This window comes from Falco biarmicus, chromosome 11 (genome assembly GCF_023638135.1).
Source record: "Falco biarmicus isolate bFalBia1 chromosome 11, bFalBia1.pri, whole genome shotgun sequence".
Taxonomy (NCBI): domain Eukaryota; kingdom Metazoa; phylum Chordata; class Aves; order Falconiformes; family Falconidae; genus Falco; species Falco biarmicus.
The window spans coordinates 29845723-29865909 of NC_079298.1; the positions used below are offsets into that span (position 1 = coordinate 29845723).

At 54.4% G+C, this 20187-nt stretch overlaps 2 protein-coding genes across 6 annotated transcripts in view; both read left to right on the plus strand.

The window, feature by feature from the left end:
- RXRG (retinoid X receptor gamma) overlaps nucleotides 1–4501 on the plus strand; it is a 51173-nt gene extending 46672 nt beyond the window's left edge. For all 3 annotated transcript variants that reach the window (XM_056356036.1, XM_056356037.1, XM_056356038.1), the window contains 6 exons: nucleotides 221–381; nucleotides 1104–1233; nucleotides 1866–1998; nucleotides 2763–2854; nucleotides 3097–3202; nucleotides 4046–4501. In XM_056356036.1, coding sequence (XP_056212011.1) covers nucleotides 221–381; nucleotides 1104–1233; nucleotides 1866–1998; nucleotides 2763–2854; nucleotides 3097–3202; nucleotides 4046–4193 — 770 coding nt within the window. In that variant the 3' untranslated portion in view covers nucleotides 4194–4501. The remainder of the gene's footprint in view (nucleotides 1–220; nucleotides 382–1103; nucleotides 1234–1865; nucleotides 1999–2762; nucleotides 2855–3096; nucleotides 3203–4045) is intronic.
- Nucleotides 4502–11924: 7423 nt separating this feature from the next.
- The window catches only part of LMX1A (LIM homeobox transcription factor 1 alpha), a 46108-nt gene continuing 37845 nt past the window's right edge, over nucleotides 11925–20187 (plus strand). For all 3 annotated transcript variants that reach the window (XR_008824755.1, XR_008824756.1, XM_056356670.1), the window contains exons 1-3: nucleotides 11925–12157; nucleotides 12444–12559; nucleotides 13130–13316. Coding sequence is in view for 1 of the 3 variants with exons in the window: in XM_056356670.1 (XP_056212645.1) it covers nucleotides 12484–12559; nucleotides 13130–13316 (263 nt within the window). In the remaining 2 variants the exon portion in view is untranslated. The remainder of the gene's footprint in view (nucleotides 12158–12443; nucleotides 12560–13129; nucleotides 13317–20187) is intronic.

A 20187-nucleotide genomic window follows, 5' to 3' on the forward strand; every position in this document is an offset into this window, starting at 1 on the left:
TATTCCAGAGCTTCGCACCTTGGAAATCCCAACCTTTTGTCAAATGTGGAGGCTGCTGGTCTAAAGCACCCCCAAAGTGGTGGACATAGATCTGAAACATCCATTTATTTGCTGTTCTGCCTCTCCTGAGTGGGTTTCTTGTCCCTGCTTCCAGAGGAAAGGGGCCCCACTGCGACCGAGTGTTGCTGTGCATGTAAAGAGTGACATTTCTGTCCCGCAGCTGTACAGGAGGAGAGGCAGAGGAGCAGGGAGCGGAGCGAGCATGAGGCTGAGTCCACAAGCAGTGGCAGCGAGGACATGCCCGTGGAGAGGATCCTGGAAGCTGAGCTGGCAGTTGAACCCAAGACGGAGGCGTACAGCGACATGAACACGGAGAGCTCGGTAAGGAGCACTAATATCACTTGCATCTAGAGATGAGAGCCTTAGAGGTGCGATTTGAAAAGGCAAACCTCGCATGAAGGGCTAGCATTTTGTAAGGGGTTTTTGCTTTGCACTGCCTAAAAATCACCACAATTTTCTTTTGAAGCTACTCTGAACAACAACTAGAAAACTACCTATACCTTATTTTCCTAGTATTTTTTTTCCAGTTCCCTTTGGTTTCAGTGAGTAGATAGGGCAGTAGCTGGATGCCAGAAGAGTCTGAGCCCTGTGCTGGCTTCTACAGTTGCACATACGTGGGCACTGCTTGTCTGTCCCAGTGACCAAGACTGGAATGGAGCTGAACACAGCAAGTTTACTGCTGTGGTTTGGATAAAACTGCTGTTCATGCCTGTTCAGTTTGATGGGGTTTAGCTATGCCCTGGGGAGCAGGTCTACAGCCTACCATGCAGGAGTTGCTTTGCAAGGAACAGCAAGTAAACAGAAAAGTCTAGCAACCAGCTGATTTGGCTGGGTGTAGAGGGGGAGTAGTAGGAATAAATATCTTCTCTTCCTAACGGTACACAGCGGAGATTACTGGCAACTTGATTTTACTTGTGGGCTCTGAGTATCATCACCTTGATCTGATACTGTGTGCAGTGCAGACAGTGATTATACAAGGTTTTTGATTGCTAAATTTTCATCTTTTCCTCTGCTCTTTTTCTTTTTATATCTCTTTTAATTAGACTAATGACCCTGTCACCAACATATGCCATGCAGCTGACAAGCAGCTCTTCACACTTGTTGAGTGGGCCAAGCGAATCCCCCACTTCTCCGACCTGACGTTGGAAGACCAAGTCATTCTCCTCCGGGCAGGTAACATCCCCCACCTGTGGCCACTGGGGCTATTCCTGGTACCCCTGTCCCCTCTCTGAGCCGTGTGCCATGGCAGTCAGGCAGGATGGTGAATGCAAAATCCTGAGCTGATCCATCCCCACTGTCACAGGGTGAGCAACCCATCCTGAGCCATGATGAGCAGTTGGCAGCGGCTGTGGATGGGGCAGTGGAATCTTCTGTTTGTTCCTGTCTTAATGGAGATGTGTAGGAGGGCAGGAAGAGAGTGAATAAATGTGTCCAGTTAATGCAGTTCCTATGGCTGTAGAGCTTACTATGTGTGCAGCACATTAGTGTGTAACATGTAAGATGATGTAAAGGGGTTGCTAATGCAAGGAATATGGGTTTTTAGGAGGAAAACCCAGCATGTTCTCTTCCCCCACCCCACCCCCTTTTATTTTGTTCCCCATTTGAGTCTTTTTCTGCACCTTCCTTGCTACTGGTCAGGGTTTGCAATCCCTTGCAGTGTTGGCAAGGGTGCAGTTGATACCTGGGGTTCCATCTCTCCTGTGAGCTGAGTCTGAAGCCAGCAGGGAGAAACCAGCTCTCCCGCTTCATGCAGGACTGATACTCTGCTGAACTACCTCTTGTGTCCTGCACATCTCCTCTTGCAGGCTGGAATGAGCTGCTCATCGCCTCTTTTTCCCATCGCTCTGTGTCAGTGCAAGATGGCATCCTTCTGGCCACAGGCTTGCACGTGCACCGCAGCAGCGCTCACAGTGCTGGCGTGGGCTCCATCTTTGACAGGTATGTGGCCTGGTTTTGCCATGCCCTGGTAGAGGTGGCCAGGCTAGCTCTGTCTTTCCCCTCTAAACTGGAAACATGTCCTTAGTGAGAACTAGAGCAAATACATGGTGATTTGGGACAGAACTACCTTCAAATGAGGAGGGGATGCTTGACTGGCTTAAAAACTGAGAATGAGATGAAAGCACCTTGGAAAGGGGTTTGCTGCAGCAGCAGATCATTTGTTGGGTGTGCAGGGGGAGGAATGATTCTCTGCCTTCTCTCGAGAGTTTGCTGTAACTGGATCTCGAGCTAATACCAATCAGAAAGAGCTTTAGCAGGCAAAGCCTTAAACCCCAACTTTGCCATGTAATGACTGCACAGGTACTGTCCGTGCCATGCCTGCTCCCTGCCTGTCAGGACACTGCGTTCCCACTCTACCACAACTGGTGTGTGTAAAGGCAGTGCCTGTGTTTTGCATAGTGAAATATGGAGAAAACCTCATGCAGTCTTCCTCAACTGAATGCAAAATCTTTTAGTGCAAACAGAGCACCCAGGCCGTGTGCTGAGCGTAGTAAGAATGGGAGCAAATTTGATGCTCAGGTCCCTGGATGCTGCTGATAGACATAAAAAAGAGCAGAGTGTCATGGCTGTCCCTCAAAGCTGCCTCTTCCTGCAGAGATGAATTGGGGGTATTCCCAGTGCCTGTCTCGAATGTTTTTCAGCCCCCAGCCTTGCTGTCTGTACCTGTTTCTGATTGTCTGCCCACCCATGTCCCTCACATGCAGGGTTTTGACAGAGCTGGTGTCCAAAATGAAAGACATGCAGATGGATAAGTCAGAGCTGGGGTGCCTGCGAGCCATTGTCCTGTTTAACCCAGGTAAGTCTGAGATGCCAGACAGTCCCAGGTGACATGCATGTCCTCAGGGCCATGGCAGGTCACAGGCAGGAGTGCAGTGGCAGTAAGCATCAGGATTGCAGACGGATTCGTCCCACTCCCTGGGTGCATGATTAAAGAGAGCCAGAGTCCTTTCCCACCTGTGCACACAGTCATTCTGCTGGTAGTGGAAAGGTCCCTTCTGCAGTGATTTCTTCCCTACCTGTATGTTCTCCCTCAACCAGATGCTAAGGGTTTGTCTAGCCCCTCCGAAGTGGAATCGCTGAGGGAGAAGGTCTACGCCACACTGGAAGCCTACACGAAGCAGAAGTACCCCGAGCAGCCAGGGCGGTGAGTGTCCCGAAGCGAGGCAGACAAGGTGGTGTAATAATAAACCCCTGACTTTAAAGAGGAGACTGAGGCTGGGGTGTCAGTGCTAGCTCTGCCTGAAGCACCCTCAAAGCCAAGGGCAGGCTACCAGCCAAAGGTGCCTGAGCAGCCCAGCTCCCGCAGGCTGGCCCGTCCTCTTGGTGCCCCAATCCTGGGCCAGAGCCTTTAGGGTGCTGGCGAGCTGCAATTTTCGTGCTTTTCAATCCAATCCCACCCTCTGCTGGCCGAGCTCTCGAAATGCCGGCAGCTGGATCCATCCCCATCGCTGCCAGCCAAGTGATGCGCCCACATCTTCTGCCATCGTTGGCTCTGGATGTGACCGCAGAGGGCTGCGAGCGGGGCGTGGGGAGGGGGAGGCAGCCTGCCTGCTGCGCCCCTTGCACCCCTCGGAACAGGGGGCAGTGGCTGGCAGGGGCACTGCTGAGGGGTTGTGCACCCTCTTGGGAGGCTGGGGACTTCTGAAGACTCTTTCAAGAAAGATTGAAATGGCACCATGGAGATGTAAGTCACTTGTAAAGTTCTAGTCTTGGAGAGAGAACCTGGATGTATCTCTTTAAAACTTAAAAAAAAAAAAAAAAAAGGCTAAATTTTGTTTTGAAAAAATACGTATTCCCTCTGCACATGCAGAGAGAAACACTTACTTTGAAAGCATAAGAGAATCCATACATAAATAAATAAAGATCTCCCCGAGGCATTTCTGGGGAGAATTTGGGTTTTGCCCTCCTGAGCCCCTGACACAGGCTCAGAAACACGGGAGAGGGTGGCCAGTGCCTCCTGCCTGTCTCTGACTCTGCTCTCTTCCAGGTTTGCCAAACTCCTTCTGCGCCTGCCAGCGCTGCGGTCCATCGGGCTGAAGTGCCTGGAGCACCTCTTCTTCTTCAAGCTGATTGGGGACACCCCTATCGACACATTCCTCATGGAGATGCTGGAGACACCCCTGCAGGTCACTTGAGGGTCTGGCCCTCTCTGGCCAGCCCCTGGTCCCCTTGTGCCCCCACACAGCCTCCCACCCCTCTGCTCTGAGTCTGTGAGAGCTCAAGAGATGTCCTTCACCCTCCGCTCCTCCTCCATGGGATTGTCGTGGTTTTGTACAGCTGTAAATCGCCCCCTCTAACCCTCCCTGGCTTGGCTGTTGGGGGTCACAGATCCCCTGACCAGCTAACCATTCCCCTGTACAGATAATTGCTTTAAATTATTTTTTCACTCTCAATAAAAGCCAACAAAAGAAATAAAATAATATAATGAGAGGCACTGATTGGAGCTGACAGAGCAGTGTCCTCTTTTGCTGTGGTTACAAGTCTGGTTTGGGATGGGGCTGAGGAACCCTCCTGAGACTCCTGGGCAGCCCAGATCAGGGCAGGAACATCACTTGGGATGTCACTGCTTGTGCTGGCGGGCAGTCCTCTGGCCAAGAGAGGACAGGTATTGCTGCTCTGTGCACCTGCTAAGGGAAGACCTGGAGAAACTTGCTGCTTTGAAACAGGAGAATTCATTCCGCTATCTTAAAAAGAAACTCGTGGACTCTTTGAATTCATTGAATTTTTAAAGTGATTTTAAAAGTGACTTTTTTCATGTGCTTTTCCTTTTCTAAGCTAGTCCAGCCACTGAGGGAAGAACTGAAGTGCTTCATTTTGGTCCAGGTAGAGTATTTTGGGGTCACCCAAACCTGGCGTGCTGATGGATAATTTTAATTTTTCTGCAATGTCATGGATCCTGTTCTCAGGCTTTTTGTCTTTTCTCCATATTTTTGCGCTGGAAACAGGTTCTTCAGCCCCAAATTTATAATCTCATACCTCCACAAGTGAAACCTGCAGAGAGAGAAAGCACAAGACGCTCTAACAAACCTGCCTCAAAGGTCTGCCTGGTGTTTCCCCTGCTCAAATGGCACTGCTGGAGCTTCCCATCACAACCCAGCTAACCAGAGTCAAACGAGTTAAAGACGTTAATTTGTTCAATATGTGGAGCTTATCCTGGTGGGAAAATGTCCTCCCAGGAACCCAGCGAAATTGTCTGTATTATTATTCATAAAACAGGTGTAGTGTTAAGTGATCTGCCCCTTCTGACCCTCTCAGCAGACAGTGCGGTGAGATGCAGCCGTGCTTCGTCTGTCCGCATGACAGATTGCAATGCTGCTGCTCAGTGACTCCGGGAAGTTCGAGGGGAAAGGAGTAGCGACAACAGGAAAGAAAGAAGGATAAAAATGAAACATTTTGTTAAACTCCCACACAGGGACATGATTCTCCAATATTTCATTGTGAGAAGGAAAAAGAGACTCAAAAGAGCAGACGAGAAAAGAAACCCCCAAAATTATGAAAATTCTAACTTGTTTGTTTGTTTCTGGTGACACTGGAGAGAAAAAAAAATATCAGGGAGCATTTAAAAAGATGTGAAAAACAGTGACCAAGGGGATATTTTTAGTAGAAAAGGTAATTTTCCATTAAAAGGAAAGTGTTTAAAGACAAAAAAATACTCAACCTGCTCATTGTAAAACATTTGCTAGAGTTTGAGATGCTGCACAGAGACTATGCTGGGATGGTACCCATGCCATGCTGCTGGGTAGGCAAAGTAAGAGGTTACCTCCAGCCTGGGCTGCTGCAGGCTTCCCCCTCTAGGAGCTGTGGTGCCAGCTAGCTGGATTTGGTTTCTTTTCTGATTATAAAGCCCTGAGTTTATCTTGACTTCCCTGCTCTCTGGTTTGATGGTTTAAATCGAGGAGGTTTGTTGGCATTAGCAGGCTTAGCAGAGAAGGGCAGAGCTGGTGCTACTGTCTGAAGATACATCATGTGGCATTAGTGTTTTTTATTAAAATATATAGAGGAAAACTCGAGGGTCTTTGTGCCTGCAGCAGAAGTCTGGCTGAGATGATGCGTGGGTGCTGTTTTGGAGCCCTGTGGCACTCGGTGGTAACTCAGAGTGTGCGTTAGCTCCGGGGTGAGCTGCTGCAGCACAGCGGGCTGAGCCAGCTGGAGAGGACGGGATGCTTCCATACCAATAGTGCTGTCTCTCTCAGGAGCTCATGGGCTGTCCTCGGCACGCAGTTGTTGCAGCTGTCGTCAGAAGTATTTACATGGAGCTGCAAGGTTGGAGCTTAATTTGGCCAAGCCATCCAAAAGGGCTTTGGGCCATGCTCAACCCTCTCTGATAGGTGTTTAATGTGGACGGTGTAATACCTCTTGGTGACTTAATTTGAGTCTATGATGAAGGATTCAGAGTCCCTGATATTCCATATTGGCAGAACAGCTATCACATGGGCAGCAGAGAAAAATAAAACTGGACAGAAGAGTGGGACCCAGTGCGTAGCCCAGATGGCCCAGCACATGCCACTGCAAGTAAGAGTTTGCTAAGTTCTATGAGCAATCTTGACTCTCTTGATGCTGATCTCGATCCACTGCCTGTGAGCGAATCCAGACTATTGCCTGCAATAGAAACAGTCACTTTTTGAAGTTGGAAGTGATGGGATGTGATAACCTGGACTGGGGCAGGAAGTCTCAAAGTGGCCATTGGTGGCTTCTGGACACCCCTACTCTTAACAGTCTACCTTGAGACCATGGGAAGGTGGTCTTGGGGTTCTGGGCCATGAGGTCTCTGGGCTGTGCTTTGAGCAGGTCTTGTCCTCTTTCTCCAGATGACTAGTGGGGTTTTTTGAAAAAGTTTTGTGCTTGGTGATCTGCTTAACTGACACCGCACCACACACTCCCCCACCCCACCCCTGGTGCGGCAGTGAGACCTTGAGACGCAGTGTGGCTTCTGTAAATGAGATTGCAAACTTGTCTGAGAGTGTCACTAGCAGACACCTGCCCTATGCAGGGGAAAGAAATCATTGAGGGCCTGAGGTTTGATGTGATCTCCTGGATTTGGTCCTAACCCTTGGGTTCCTCATTCATGTTGTGGTCTTCTAGACAATGGTGTCAAAATACTGCCCAAGAGCATTTCTTCCCCTAGCCTTGCAATGCACGGAGGTGAGTCTCTATGGAGAACCTGAGGAGCAAATCCTACAGCAGTTACTACTAACTTGTGTGGTTTTCCTTCAGGATGAATTGCTGCAGAAGAACAGCAGCTTGGCACGGCTGGAGCTTACCTGATCTGCAGCCCTACAAAGACCTAATTTTCAGAAAGTAGTAGAAATCACTGTCATGGATAAGCTAAAGAAAACTATCCTTGCACATGTATTCAGCCAGCTTGTGTGGTGTTACAGCTGCAGAAAGAATTAAAAAAGCAGCACTGGAGAACTCAAAACTCAAGAAATACTGAAGTTTAAGTCACTTCCAGTGCAGTCATTTTTCCTGGCAGGCTACGTCGTGATGGTGCCTTCAAAAATCCAAGGTACTGGCCACTTCTCAGGCATGCCAGGGTTCAGCTACCTACCCTTCATACTGAAACCTGGCTCCTCCTAATCTATGAATTTTGCTTTTGCCAGGTTCCAGTTGCTGGGTCTTGCCACCATTTCATCTGAAGATCCAGTCATCAGTTTCCCCATGAAAACCCTTGTAGCCTCAAATTAAGCTCTGACTTTCTTTCCTTTACTCTGGGAATAACAAATAAACCAGGCTCTGGGAATGACTGGTGCAAGGCAAAGTGTCATATTCTCTTTCCCACCATGCATCACATCTCATGAGCTTTCTGAGTCAGCAGCAGGACCCCTCCACCATGGACAAGGCTTGTTTTAGTGCTCAGGCCAAACATTTCAAAGCATTTATTAATTCTGAGCTTCTCACTCTGTAGCACTCTGTGGAGGGGACTTAAAAAAATAGTGGGTTTAGCCACTTATGATGAGAACCTTGGAAAATGAAAAAAAACCTTAAACTCCATTGCTTGTGCTAAGCTGGATTTGTTTATCACCTAGAAATCAAGCCAGGGTATTTTCCTGCCCTGCCTTCATTTGGGTTCTGTAGTGGTTACTTCAGTTTCTACTGAAGTTCAACAACAGCAGTTCTGGTTTGGGAATTAAAAAAATAAATCCCAAGCTATAAAGGTTTGAGCCGGTTTGCATTCAGTTCAGCTCTGGGCTCCCTTCTGAATTTAGTGATTCAAGGGCATGTCCGTTATAGCAGAGATGACTTTCAGGCACTGATGGCATGACTGAACTGAGTGCTGCCACCACTAGTCTTTCCTCGAGGACCTGATGTCTGGGCTGGGCCCTGGGCTGCCTTCATCATCACACCTGAGCTCCCCTGAGATGCTCTCTTGGCTGCTTGGTTTCTCTGCTCGTCCCCTCTCTGTCCCTCCCAGCTCTCTGCTGCCGCACCAAATGCCCAGGTGGGAAGTTGTGGAGGCTGCGCTGAATTGGTACCTCCTGGAGCACCAGAGAGCACAGGGAGGAAGAGAAGGAATTACACTGATTAGGAGGCATGTGGGGCTCCCAGAGCTGATGGCGGCAGTGGGAAGCAGTACCTGTATCCTCTTTCAGGGGATGATGGCTTTTATCTCAGGGTGAAGTACATCGGGGTGGAAAACATGATACAAAGGCAGAGAAGCCCTGATAAAGCTGCAGGCATTCGTTAGCATTAGTGGACAAGGACCAGCCTATACCTATGCAAGGCCAGTGGCTGCCACCCCATACCTCTCTTGCCTCTCTCCCTATGCCCTCTGTGCAATTAGCTCTGCCTGAGAACAGGCTTGGTTTGGGGGATTTCAGCGGTAAAGGGAGAGGATTTTGTCACCCCAGGGATATTTGACAGCATTGTGGCTGTGGGCTGGTTTCTGGCTTGCCTCCCTACCGGGGCTGGCCAGCCCAGCTGGGTGTGCAGCAGCTGATGCCTATAAAGGGCTCTGAGGGTGGCAGGAAGGGGAGGGTGGTGTGTTTTTAGGGGGGTGAGTGGTGTAGAGGGATGTCTCTGGGTGGTGGGCAAGGCTTGTCTTCTGGGTCAAGTTGGCTTCAGGCATTAGGCAGCCTGATGATGCTGGCTGGCTGGCCCAGGGACTCCTGTCCCAAGGGAGGTGGCTGGAGCATGTGTAGGGAAGCGCAGCCTGTAACCACCCTCTTCCCTGGTGTCCAGTGTGCCTGCGCCTGGGTCCAGCCCTCCCTGCTCCTGCGTGGTTCTGCATCTGCTTTGCTGGGCAGGGCGGAGGTGATGCTGGCGGAGGGATCTGGTTCCCTGCTGTCTGGAGCCATGCCTTTTGCTGTGCCCGCGTTTACCTGCCCTTGGAGCTGAGCGCTGGTGGTCTCCTTTCAGCAGTGAATGGTGGGTACCTGCTGGTCCACACAAGCTCCTCAGCAGTGAACATGAGACCTGAGTAACCCCACAGGGAGAAGGCTCAGGGAGATGAGTCCCTCTTCCAGTGCCTTGTTAATTTAGTGGACAGCTTCTGTTTAATGCTGTTTTTCCCAGACCACCCAGTTTTTGCAACACCTGACTGCCTGCAGACCCTACAGCTAGAAAGAGAAAGCCTTGTCCTGCTCCTCCTCTGGTTTAATTCTCTTCAGCTGCTGATGCTGTGGGCTGCTGCACCTAATTCAGCCCTGGGTGAGCTAATTGTGGAAACTCTGGCCCTCAGCAGCTGCAGTGAGCTGGCTGAAATATTCCCCCCACCTTTTGCAGGGCCAGGGCCAGTGCCCAAGGTGAAGGTGTGCTTTGGGAGTGAGGGGGTTTGAGGGTGTATTACTGGTATATTTTACCAGTTCATCTCGTGACCATCTTTTGTATGAGACCGGGTATGCTCCAGTACCTGTGATCCCTGTGGGAGCTGGTCGATGTGTGTAAATCGTGGGAAGCAACACCCTGGGGTTACACGCTGGGCCCATCCCTCAAGCCTGATCCTTCACAGACTGAGCCGGGAGTTGTGCGTGAGAGCTGTGAGATAAGGCAGTCTCCAAACCCCTCCTTGCCTGGAGAGGAGGAGGAACAGCACCACCACCACGGGGTGACAACATCTAGGGGGAATGACTTCCCTCTCAGCTGTTCCTGCATCTCTGATCAGACCAAATCTGTGAGTGGGCATCCTAAGTATATAAGCAAGGTGTCCTGTATGGGGCCACAGTTTTCAGCAGTGTTGGAGGATGGCATTCCCTCCCCGTGGGGCTGACCTCTGGCTGTGTAAGGAGCATCTGCCCTGCACAGCTCTGCAGCTGGGGTGGGATGGGGTGGCTGCGCTGCTTTGTACAGGGAGGGTGAGCAGCATGCCGTCCCTGGAGCCCCTGGTCATGCTGCAGTGTTTGCTGGGCCGGTGTCTTGGCAAAGTGGCTCTGATGGATCTGGCTACCCAGAAACTTGGCTGGAGCCGCTCAGAGACCTTCAGGAGAGACAAAGGCGGAGGCAGCAGAGCTCAGTGCCTCCCTGCTGCAGCTCAGCCTTCCTGGATGTGAGGCATTGGAGCTGTTTCACGCTGACCTGTACAATAGTACCAGTGCTCTTGTGCCCAAGCCCCCAGTGTAGTTATACTGGGATATAGTGGACCTGTCCCAGGGTCCTGTTTCCCTCTCCCATGGGGTTTTGGCAGGGTGGTGATCCACCTGCGCTAACCTGTGGCCTCTCCCCTTCCTACCAGCTCCCAAAGGACACGACCTTGCTCCCTGCATCACCCGCATCATCTGGGCGTGGGGAACACTTGGTGACAAGGATGCCCCACAGAGAGGCTGGGAGCGCTCCTGCCCCTTGTGCCAAGGTCACCGGTGAACACAGGAGGTGAGGCCCCTAAAACCTGCCAGCCTCCAGCAGCGGGTCCCTGGCAGCTCTGCAGCCCTTTTCTCCCCCCGCCAGCTGGAGAGGGGCACTCAGCCCTCCTCCGAGCCGGGTGAAGCCGCTGCCCAGGCTGCCCCCGCAGGTACGTGGCCCCGGCCCCGCTGCGGGTGGCTCCGGGCCTGCGGGGACCGTGGAACACCCCAACAAAATAACGACCGCCCCCCCCGGCCCGAGGCAGGGCAGCAGGGAACAGCCGACCGGGACGGGAGAGCGCCGGGGCTGCGGGAAGGCTCCAACTTCCAGCTTCCCCGGCCGGGCAGGATCGCTCCTCTGCGGGTTTCCCCTCCCCGAGACCGATGCGGTTTGAAGGGGCCGGAGCGGCGCGTCCCGGGGCCGCCTCCCCCGCGGTGCCGGCGCCCGGAGCGCACCGGGCCCTGCTCGGCGCCGGCGATGAGCCCTGAGGGGCCGCGCCCCGGCTTCGGGTTGGGTTGGTTTTTTTGTTTGGTGGTTTTTGTTGGTTTTGTTTTGGTTGTGGGTTTGTGGTTGTTTCCCCCCCCCGCCCCCCCTTTTCTTTTCTTTTCTTTTCTTTTCTTTTCCCCTCCCAGCATTCATTTTCTTTAAATGCTCGGGAGCAGCGGGAGTGGGGCGCCCGGGGCGATGCGCAGCGCGGGGGAGCGCATCCCCACCGGGGATAGCATCTCGCCCCGGCCGCTGCCTCCCGGGGCCGGGGACCGGCTCTCCCCAAAAACTCCTGGCCTGGGCTTCCCCTGGCAGGGGGTGCTGCTTTCCAGCCGGTTTCACTGCCGGGAGAGCGGTGGTGACGGGGCACCACCCTCTACCTTTTTTTTGGCTTTTCTTCTTTTTGGCTTGCTTTCTAAGAAAAGCAGCAGCCGCGGAGCGGGGGCTGCCCCGGCGGCCCGGACGTGCCCCTCGGAGCCGGGAAGGGCCGCCGGCCCCTCGAGGCGTGGCGGGGCCGGTGCCTGCAGCCAGGCAGGAGAGCGGGGAGGAAACTTATTTCGAGTGGGGTGGAGAGGGGAGGGCAGGGGGTGGGGGTCGGGCAGGGAGGTATCAGCCTCAGGAAATGTGCCTTGGCAGCAGTCGGACGGGCGCTTCCCCGCAGGTTGGTGTGCTCCGCTCCGGAGCCGTCCAGGGCACGGCGGCTCGTTCCCCAGCCCGGGCAGCTCCGGAGGAGGCCAGCCCGGGGAGGCAGGAGCTACCGCAGGATCCCCCCGGAGCGGTGACTGCGGGCCCCCCTCCCGCCGGTCCCCGCAGGAAGGTACCTCCCGGGCCGCCCCAGGTAAGCGGCCGAGCCCCGCCGACGGCAGCCCCGCATCCTCCCGTCCCGCTGCCGCGGAGGGGGGGGCTCGGGGCCGGCAGCCCCCCCACATCGGGGGCCGATAGGACGCTGCGAGCCCGGGCGGGGCAGCGACTGCGGAGCCGGGGCGGGGGGTCTGGGGGGTTTTCCCCGCTGGGCGGCAGGGAGGGAGGGAGGGAGGGAGGGGGGCAGCGGGCGGGGAAGCCCCGGCCGGGGCCGGTGGGGCCGGGGCCGGGCTGAGCGCGGCGTGTCCGGGCTGTGTCGGCAGGCGGGCGGCGCGGCCCCCTCGCCCGGCCGGGCTCCCCACCATGCTGGACGGGCTGAAGATGGAGGAGAGTTTGCAGAACGCCCTGGACCCCGCGGCTCCCTTCTCCTCCCTGCTGGGTAAGTCGGGGCATCCTGGGGATCCCCCTTTCTCGGGGTGGGGCGCGGCCGGGCGGGCCCCGAGTGTTGGGCAGGGGGTGTCCGGGGGGTCGGGGGGCAGCTTTCCCTCTGGCTCGCTCCTGCCCGCAGCCCTGCCCGGCGCCGCTCCCTTCGCCCGGGGAGCGCCCCCGGCGCCCGCCTTCCCCGCTCCCGTTTCGTTCCGCGATTGCATTAAATTGTGTGTCCCCCCCAGTACAACGAAGGCCTTTTCTTCGAATCGAACGATAAATAATTCCCCCCCTCCCCTTCGTTTAATATCGCTTTCAAACAATCGCCCTTTCTCCGAGCTGCGGCTCCGCCGCCCCTTTCGAAAAGGAACGAAATTGGGGGTGACGTCCCCCCCCCGAAGCTCCCCTAAGGCACAGGTCCCCCCCGCATCCCGGAGCAGCGCCCCGCACGCCCCCCCCCCCCCCCCCCCCCCAACTCCGCTCGCTGGAAGAGCAGCGGGATCCTCCGTCCATCCCTCGCCGGGTCCGTCTCCCTGTGCGCCCCCGCCGCCACCCACCGCTGCCCCCGCGTCCTTCCCCGCAGGCAGAGCCGCGACCCCCCGGTCGGTGTGCGAGGGGTGCCAGCGAGTTATTTCGGACCGGTTCCTGCTGCGCCTGAACGACAGCCTGTGGCATGAGCAGTGCGTCCAGTGCGCGTCCTGCAAGGAGCCCCTCCAGACCACCTGCTTCTACCGCGACAAGAAGCTCTACTGCAAGCTGGACTACGAGAAGTAAGTATCCCCCTGCCCAGCGGGGAGTCTTCCCACGCCGCTCCCACCGCCCGCAAAGCCCCAGTGCCCTGCCGAGAGCGCAGGCGGCCGGGGGGCTCGGGGTCCCCCTGCAGCTCCCCGCTTCCCTGCCCCGTGTTGTCCCAAGAGGCGTCAGCCGCACGGTGCTGCCTGCCATGCTGCGCTTCTCCCCCGCAGGCTCGTCGCACCCCACTTCTCCCCTTTTTGGAGGTGTTTGGTTGTGCTCGGTTTGCGCCTTTTTTTAAAAGGGAATTTAGGAGCCTTTTGTTGGGAGCCTGTGAGACCCCCGGTAACCCTGGGGCTGCGGAGGGACGGGGCCAAGTGTTTTCCCATCTCCTCCGGCTTTATTTCCGTACTGAGCGCCTGCAGGAGGAACGTTATATCCTTCCTGACCTGGTCCCAGACTGGGCTATTTTCTAATATCCCCATAAGCAGGGTGATGTTATTGCTCCCCCTGGCTGGATGGGGAAACTGAGGGTCTCGGCAAGGCCCGGGGAAGGCCCTGCTGAATTCGGAGCGTTTGCTACTGCTGTTGCACACCGGGGGCTTTGCTTGCGCCTCGGACTGTGATGGAGCAGGAAATTTGGATGTAGGTGGTTAAGGCTTCCAGCCCCAACGCTTCCCCTTTGGCAAATGTGGGGCTAGGACAGGGGGGGAGGACAATATGAAAATTATTTTTCTCTTTCTAAAGAAAAACCTTTCCAGTGGGAATGGGGAGAAGGCTGTTGAGTCTTTCGTCTCCTGCAGCTGCTTTTGTTTTTTTACTGCTCATCCCACTCTCGCTGTCCCTGTCGGATCCCACTCCCCGGCTGGGTTTCAGAGCAGTTAAATTTGTGTTGTGTCCAGGCCAGTTGTTTCTTAAGGAGCTTGTAGATGGGGGGCTGGATCCCTTGCTATGGCGATAGCATGGCTGCTGGAGCCCTGCGATTTAATTTCTGGATCGCTGTTATACAAGAAAATGGTTATTGGCGATGCTCTTGTCCCTGGCCTTCGGTGGGTTAGCAAGCGTGCCGGCGGCTAGCCCTGCTCCAGGCCTTTTTAAAGTTTTTTGGTTTTTGGTTTTTGTTTTTTTTTTCCTTTAAGTCCCGTATTCTGGGTCTGAGTTTAATCACTATGGATACAAGGCAAATTGAAAGCAGAATTTGTGCGCGTGACCTTGTTTTCAAATGTTTACGAAAGAGCGGAAGAATTAGCTGCCACGAGAGTGGAAAGGAGAGCGCTGTGTTACGGGGTGGGTTGGTTTTTTTTAGGCAAATTTTTGTCAAGATTGGGTGCGTTGCTTGTTTGTCCGTAGAAATTTGGCTGCCAGTTCCCATATATTTCCAACACAATTTAATTTGCGTTTTCTGCTTTATCAGTGTCTCCATTTGGAGCACTAAGGGGAAAGCGGGGTGAATGCCTTTCCAGCTTGCAGAATGTGTGGGTTTTACTCTCTGCACATTTGACTGCAGCTTCTGAGCTCTGGAAGCTGACTCCAACCTGAAACCCTCCTTCTCTGTCTCTTGGCCGTGAAAGAAATCGGTGCCGTGGATGGCTTCTTGCTGTGCCCATCTCGCTGTTGGGATGGACAAGGATGATTATGAAAAAAAAATAAAAATGTCACAAATGTTTCCTAGGCTCTGGTGGTGGCACCGTTTATCCTGGTTGTTTCCCAGCTGCGTTTGGGTTGATGGCTTTTGCCTGAGCCTGGGAGCGGGCTTTGCGGCAGGCGGTTTCCCCGAGGTGCGATGGTTTTAACTCTGAACCGCTGCTGGCCTCTTCCCCTTCTGTACCCGCCTGCCCCTTGCTATCACGTTGTTGTGCCCTTGAATTTTATTTTATTTTATTGTTTTGGCATGGGGCTGCAGGTCCATGTCCCTGCTCTCTGTCCCCTCGGCAGGGCTCTCTGCTGTGCTAGCTCTGTGGCTTTTTACCTGGGGACAGCAAGGGTGCGGAGCCGAGCCCCAAAGAGCTGTTCCTTTTGGGCTCTGCCGAGCTTTACGTATGACTCTTTATTTAACAAAAACCCCTCTTTCTTCGACCAAACCATCCTGTCTTTCGGTTGAGCGTTTTCGATGTGCCTGCCTCCACTGCAGTGCCGATGCCGATAACAGGGCTTTCAGCGTGAAACATGCAGGGGAAGAGCCCGCTGCTCTTGAACTGAGCTAATTATCTCGAGCCGATAGCTGGTTAATTATCACGAGTGACTGACACTCTGCGCAGTGCGATGGTGGAAAGCAGCCGATGTTCCCCGTGGCACCGCGGTCGGGCTCCGGGGGCCTCTCTGTCGGCACAGCGGTGCCCGCCGGTGGGAGGGCTGGGGTGCCTGCGTGTGAAATGCCGGTGCTGGGGGAGTCAGGGAAGCGGTTGGCATCCTACCTGCTTGCTGTGTTGTGGTGCTGGTGTTTTGTGGGGGGGGTTTGTTTGGTTTTTATTTTGTTTTGGGTTTTTGTTTTGTTTTGTTTTTTAATTGAAAGAAGGGGGTTTTCTTCCAGATGGTGACTGTTGGGATGTTTTACCAGAGATGAGTAGGTGCAGTTATTTTCTGACATGTATCTTCGCTTGCTGTTTGAGCTCTGTTTATAGTGAGGCTGCAGAGGGTTAATGATAGAGCATGAGATGGCTGAGTTATGCCTTTAGTTATAAATACATCCGTGGAGGGTGTTACGGACAGTTTTAAGCAAGCATCTGACTTGCCGGACTCTAGAAATTGAGGAATCATTTCTTAAGACACGTTTTACATTTCTTTGTCTTTCATAAAGAGGAAGACCTTGGGAGAGGACCTGGAGAGGGATGGATTAAGGACTGGGAATGCCAGGCCAGGTCTTGGCATCCCTTTGGGGTGCTCAGGGCCCATAGGCAGTTCAGACAGCGATGCCGGCCAGGGACTGGAGGGGCCAGGGGTCACTCTTGGACCAGTTTCCCCAGCACTGATGGGGAGGGCTTCTGAGGAGGGACTGCTCAAGCCCGTGCCCCTGGGACAGTGTCTATTTGGGGCAGAGGACGTTCGTTACAGAACATCCCGAATCCCGCGGCAGCCCCCGGCGCTTGTCCAAACCTGATAAGTCTCAACTATGACAAGGTTCAGGCTTCGCCCTGGCTGGCTCCCTGCCTGCAGAGTGGCCCTGGGGATGTGCCCCAGCTGCAGGGCCCCTACCTCGGTGGCCAGGGGGATGGGCTTTTGTCCTGGCAGATTTTGGGGGTGGGGGTGACTTGAAAGCTGGCCATAAGTGGGGAGGGGTGCTGGAAGCGATGGGAAGAGTGGGGCTTCCTCGGAGGCTTAAAATCCACGAGAGGAGGGGAACGGCTGAGCCTTGCTTGCCCAGAGGTGTTTCACGGTGGGTTTGCATGGGCCAAGCAGTGCAAGGAAGGACCTGGAGCCATGGGGACATCCCCATCCTGAAGCCCCACCACGGGTGATGCCGGTGGGGTGCAGAAACCCTGCTGGCCAGTTCTGGGGGTTGGGAGCACTGACAGCGGTGCAGTCATGACGGGGGGCGCAGCTGGGGAGCGTGGCGACGGCGGGACGGCTTGGCACGTCCCCAGCCACGGCGCAGAGCCCCAGCCTCAGCCCCGGCTGGCAGGAGCAGATGGCCAGCACATCTCGGAGCAGGCCTGGCATGTGGGCGCCGGCAGCGGAGGGGCGGCCGCAGCCCCTGAGCCGCCACTGCCGTGCCGGGCTCCCCGGCCGAGGGAGGCAGTTGTGTGATGCTCGCCCTGTCTTTGTACGGCTTGACGGCTCTGTGCCGCTGCCAGCTTCTGTACCGTCATCATAAAACTCCCCCTGCTTGGCTCCAAAATCCCCTGCTCCCAGAGTCATGGGGTTGCATGGGTGCCTTCACCTCCTCCTCCTTGAATTAAAGTGAGGAGGCACATCGGACTGTGAAGGGAAAAAAAATAAAACAATCTTTCCAACCTCTGAATGTCGTGCAGAAGAAAATGCGTGCAAAGAAACCCATTGGTGTTGGGTTTTAAAATCACACCCAGCATCTTCTTATGGGGGATGAGCCTGAATCCCCGGCAGTGTGGTCCTGGCAGACCGTGGCTGGCTCTGCCCAGGGGGAAGGTGGGATCTGCCGGCTCAGGGCAGCGTAGCCTCCTCTCGCCCGCTGGAGGCTCATCTGGCAGCTGCCACCATAGAGGAGAGAGGGGGAAGAGGTTTGAAGCATGGTGGCTGTTTATCTTGCTTAAATGTGGGTAATGAATGTAATTGCACAATTAGCTGCAAACAGCGGTGCTGCTTCCCCAGCCCGGAAGGGTTGTGAGAAGGATAATCCCAAACGGATTGAACGAATAAGGTGATGCTGAATGCTTCGGGGCAGCCTGGTCCCACCAGCCAGAGACTTCCTGTCGTTGGGGATGTTTGTGCTGGTGATTTGCAGTCCTTTGCCTTCTCTTGCCTGGAGGAATGGGATGTTTTGCTCTTCTTGTGACTGATGGGAGAGAACAGTCCCTCCAGAGAGCCACGGGTCAGCCCAGCTACAGTGCAACATGCCCTCTGGAGGTCTTTTCCCCTTCTTGTAGGGCATCCTATGGAGAGGATGGTGCTAATTTGTTTTTTTCCAGCTGGCCAGGTGCTGGGGGCAGTTAGGCTGGCCCAGATAGGGTAGCAGAGCACATGGCAACTCTGTGCCATGATGTCCCTCTTGCTGGTCTCTCTTTTTCCACCCCTTAATATCTTCTAGTGCTTCTCATGCTTCTTGCCTGCTCTCCATCCCCACCCAGCACCTTGTCTCTCATAGCAAGCCCCTTTATGTCCTCACCCCCTTTCCCACAGCTCCTGGAGGAAACGTGCCAACTCTGTGGGTTGGGATGAGTGCATCCCTGGGCAGCCAAATCTGGTATCATCCCCACCGGGGATGTGGTGGTGGGTACCGCTGGGCTGGGACCAGGCACTGGTCCTTTGTTTTTTGTTATTAAGTCGCCTTGTTGTGCTGATGGAGAGGGGGGAGCGAGGAAGCAGCGGGATGCAGCAATGAGAATGGCGTTATGGGGGCTGCTGCAGGATGTGTGCTGGAAACACCAGGTGAGAAAAATACTCTTTGCCCCAGTGTCTGCTACCCCCTGTCCTCCCGCTCGTGGGGCTCCCCCTTTCCAAGGGGAGCGGAGAAGAGATTTTGCGTTTTTTTCCTTCCCTCTGCCCTCAATTAGATTTGTGTCTTACAATTAATGCTTCATAGAAAGGCCTGAAAGGGAGTGGTGATTGGCAGCTTGGGTGCGAGGCAGCCGAATATACTTGTCATCTGTCCCTCGGTGGTGGGGACGGGAGTGGCTTTGGGGTCACCCTTTCTCCTGCTTGTTGGCAGAGGCTCCAGGTCAGTGCTGCAGAGCTAGGACATGAGCATCCTTGGATCTCTCCACAGTTTCTGTTCCCTTATTTTTGGACCTACAATGATATTTTTTTCCCTTTCTTTTTTTTTTTCTTTCTTTTTTTCTTTGTCCCCCTGTGGCACAGCATTCCCCAGTCAGCCCCTGATGGGGCACTAGGAGCTGAGGGAACCACTTCAGATCTTTGCGAGCCTGATGATGGCACAGAAAAGAAATCAGCTGGGGGAAGAAAGGGGGGTTTGTTTCAGTTTGATGAGAATTTTGTTTCCACCAGCTGGAGAGACAGCTGGGGTCCTCTCCTGCCCCGGCTCGCCAGCCCTCGCCTCGCCGGTTCTTCACCTGCTTGCAGCCACCAGGCACAGGGAGGGATTTGCTGAGCCATGGATTTAAGAGAGCCCACAGTTTGGTTTCTTGCTCAGTCCTTCCTTGGGGAGCTTTCTGGCAGGGTCTAAACCCAGCGCTGTGGTCACCCCCAGCCGGGTTCGGAGAGGATGGTGGTCTCTGGTGTTAGCCATGCCGAAGGCTGGCTGGTGTGCGGGCAGGATTTTGCGGTGGGCACAGGTGCTGCCGTGGAGGCTGAGCTCCGCCGGCTGCCCCCAGCCCCACTGGCAGCAGTGGGGTGGCCTCAGTGCACCCAAACCCACAGCCATTTCTGGCTCTGGTCCTGCACGCTTGCTGGGGGGGACCCCGAGGCACCCTCTGCCTTGGAAGGGGAGAAAGAGGGTTTTGGGGGGGGTGAGGGTTGGTCTTCTCTTTGCTTGCAAGGGTGCAAGTCCTGCTTCTGGCTGAGGAGGGGGAATACCCAACGGTTTGGATCAGGTTTGGGTCTGGATTCATGGTTCCTCACTTCTGGTGAACCCCGCAGTGTGCAGCCAAGGGGGGTCCTCGGCACGCCCCAGTGCTGGAGGATGTCCGAGGAAGAGGAAGCTGTGGCCAAGGTGGAAATAAGAGAGGCATCCTTGGTATTTTTCTTCTCAAGATTCTCCTTGCCCCTTTCTGCTTCATTTTGTTTCTGGCTTGTGCCCGATGCAGATGTGAGGTGGGGATGGTGGGGCCTGGGCTGCAGGACTGTGCCTCTGCCTGCGGTTTAATAAAGCATCTCCTCCATAATAGGTGTACTGGATAGCTTTTAAGCAGGGAGAAAATATTTGGATTTTCTTCAGGTGAAATACTGGGGTTGACCCAAACTAATATATATTTTTTTCCAGAAATGTGTTTTCATGAGAAATTTGAATTTCTGTGTATTTAAAAGAGATTTCGGAAGGGAAAGGTAGGGGGGACTAACGGTGCTCCCTGGCATGGTGAACACTGCGCAGACCTGCAGCCGCAGTTACGCTAGCCTGGAACTCCACTTTTATTCCTCGGTATTTGTAAGCTGGAAGGAATCTTGCCTGGGCAGAAGGAAGCCAGCTGGTCCCCGGGAATCTTCTCCTGGGACTGTTGGTCCTTGGGGGCAGTGGGTGCACTGGGGTTGTCTTGTGCGTCTCTGTGAAACAATCGGGCATCTCACTGCAGCTCTGTTTGAGGTTTGGTGGGGGGTTTTGTT